Here is a 1,103-nt window from a genome sequence, read left to right as displayed (position 1 = left end):
TATATATATACATATGTATGTATATGTGTGTGTATGCGTTTATATATATTATTTTGTTATCAGTATTATTATTATTATTGCTGTTATTATTGTTGTTATTATTATTATTATTATTACTATTATTATTATTACTACTACTACTACTACTACTATTACTATTACTATTACTATTATTATTATTATTATTATTTATTTATTATATTATTATTTATTATTGGTAATTATGTCTTAAAGTTTGTTAACAAACTTATTTTGACCTCCTACCGCACACTTCTTTTTCTTCTTTTTTTTAAATGTAATTTTAATTGAAATATTTATCATTGATTAATTTATATTTTATGTGTGTGTGGTAAAAAACAATAAAACAGAGTATCATGATGACAACCAATTCTGTGACCACCTTCCTTTTTAGTGCAGGTGACAACCAATTCTGTTACCATCCTCCTAAGCGTGCAGGTGACAGCCCACACTGCAATAATTATACTGCAGAGGCGACATTATCTACTGAACACCAATAATATCAACATAATCAATAAAGCTAATTCATGGAAATTGCATATATCAAATGCAAATAAAGGCAAGGCAACTTACTTTTGTCCATGACAGCATGTGTGCTAATGAAACAGGCTTTCTAAAGATGCCTTTCTTGTGTTTGTTAAGATTTTCAACTGCATATTTCTCAAGTTCTGTTTCGGAAGCTGTTGGTTTCTTAGCTATCACCAGTGAGGCACTGGTTTGCATGTTTGATGGAATTGTGCCATGCTTCTGCTACAAGAAAAATAACAACAAATGTTAAATTAAATTTAAATCAACTTTTAAAAATTAAAATTCAGTCTTGAAATTATCAAGATGCATAAATCTACCTAACGAGCCAATAAAAGGGGTAGCATTTTGTTTGGTAAAGCTTACCTGGTAATACATATTTGAAGCAAGTGGGGTAGTATTTCCATTGGTAAGACTTACCTTGGAATTCATTAGCAATGGTAACAGACATAACATGGATACAAGGTTCAATGGTACAAAGGTCCATAAACAAGATAATAGATCAGATGTTCATAATACAGAATAATAATAATGTAAACAACTACATTATCAATACACAA

General features: G+C 28.8%; 1 protein-coding gene across 1 annotated transcript; it reads right to left on the bottom strand.

Annotated features, from left to right (window-relative positions):
• Window positions 1-591: 591 nt before the first annotated feature.
• On the bottom strand, window positions 592-1,097 carry LOC117100883 (rho GTPase-activating protein 39-like; the record flags this gene model as incomplete). The annotated part of the gene is made up of 2 exons (XM_033240716.1): window positions 910-1,097; window positions 592-768 (listed from the first exon to the last, which is right to left on the bottom strand). Coding segments are annotated over exons 1-2 (267 nt in total), but the record flags the coding sequence as incomplete, so codon positions are not given.
• Between the last annotated feature and the right edge of the window lie 6 nt (window positions 1,098-1,103).

The sequence above is a fragment of the Anneissia japonica genome, unplaced genomic scaffold, assembly GCF_011630105.1.
Source record: "Anneissia japonica isolate Jap-2015-1 unplaced genomic scaffold, ASM1163010v1 scaffold41994_len1096_cov132, whole genome shotgun sequence".
NCBI lineage: Eukaryota > Metazoa > Echinodermata > Crinoidea > Comatulida > Comatulidae > Anneissia > Anneissia japonica.
The sequence above is the reverse complement of the archived record's forward strand: the minus strand, read 5'-3'. Positions and strand labels throughout refer to the sequence as shown.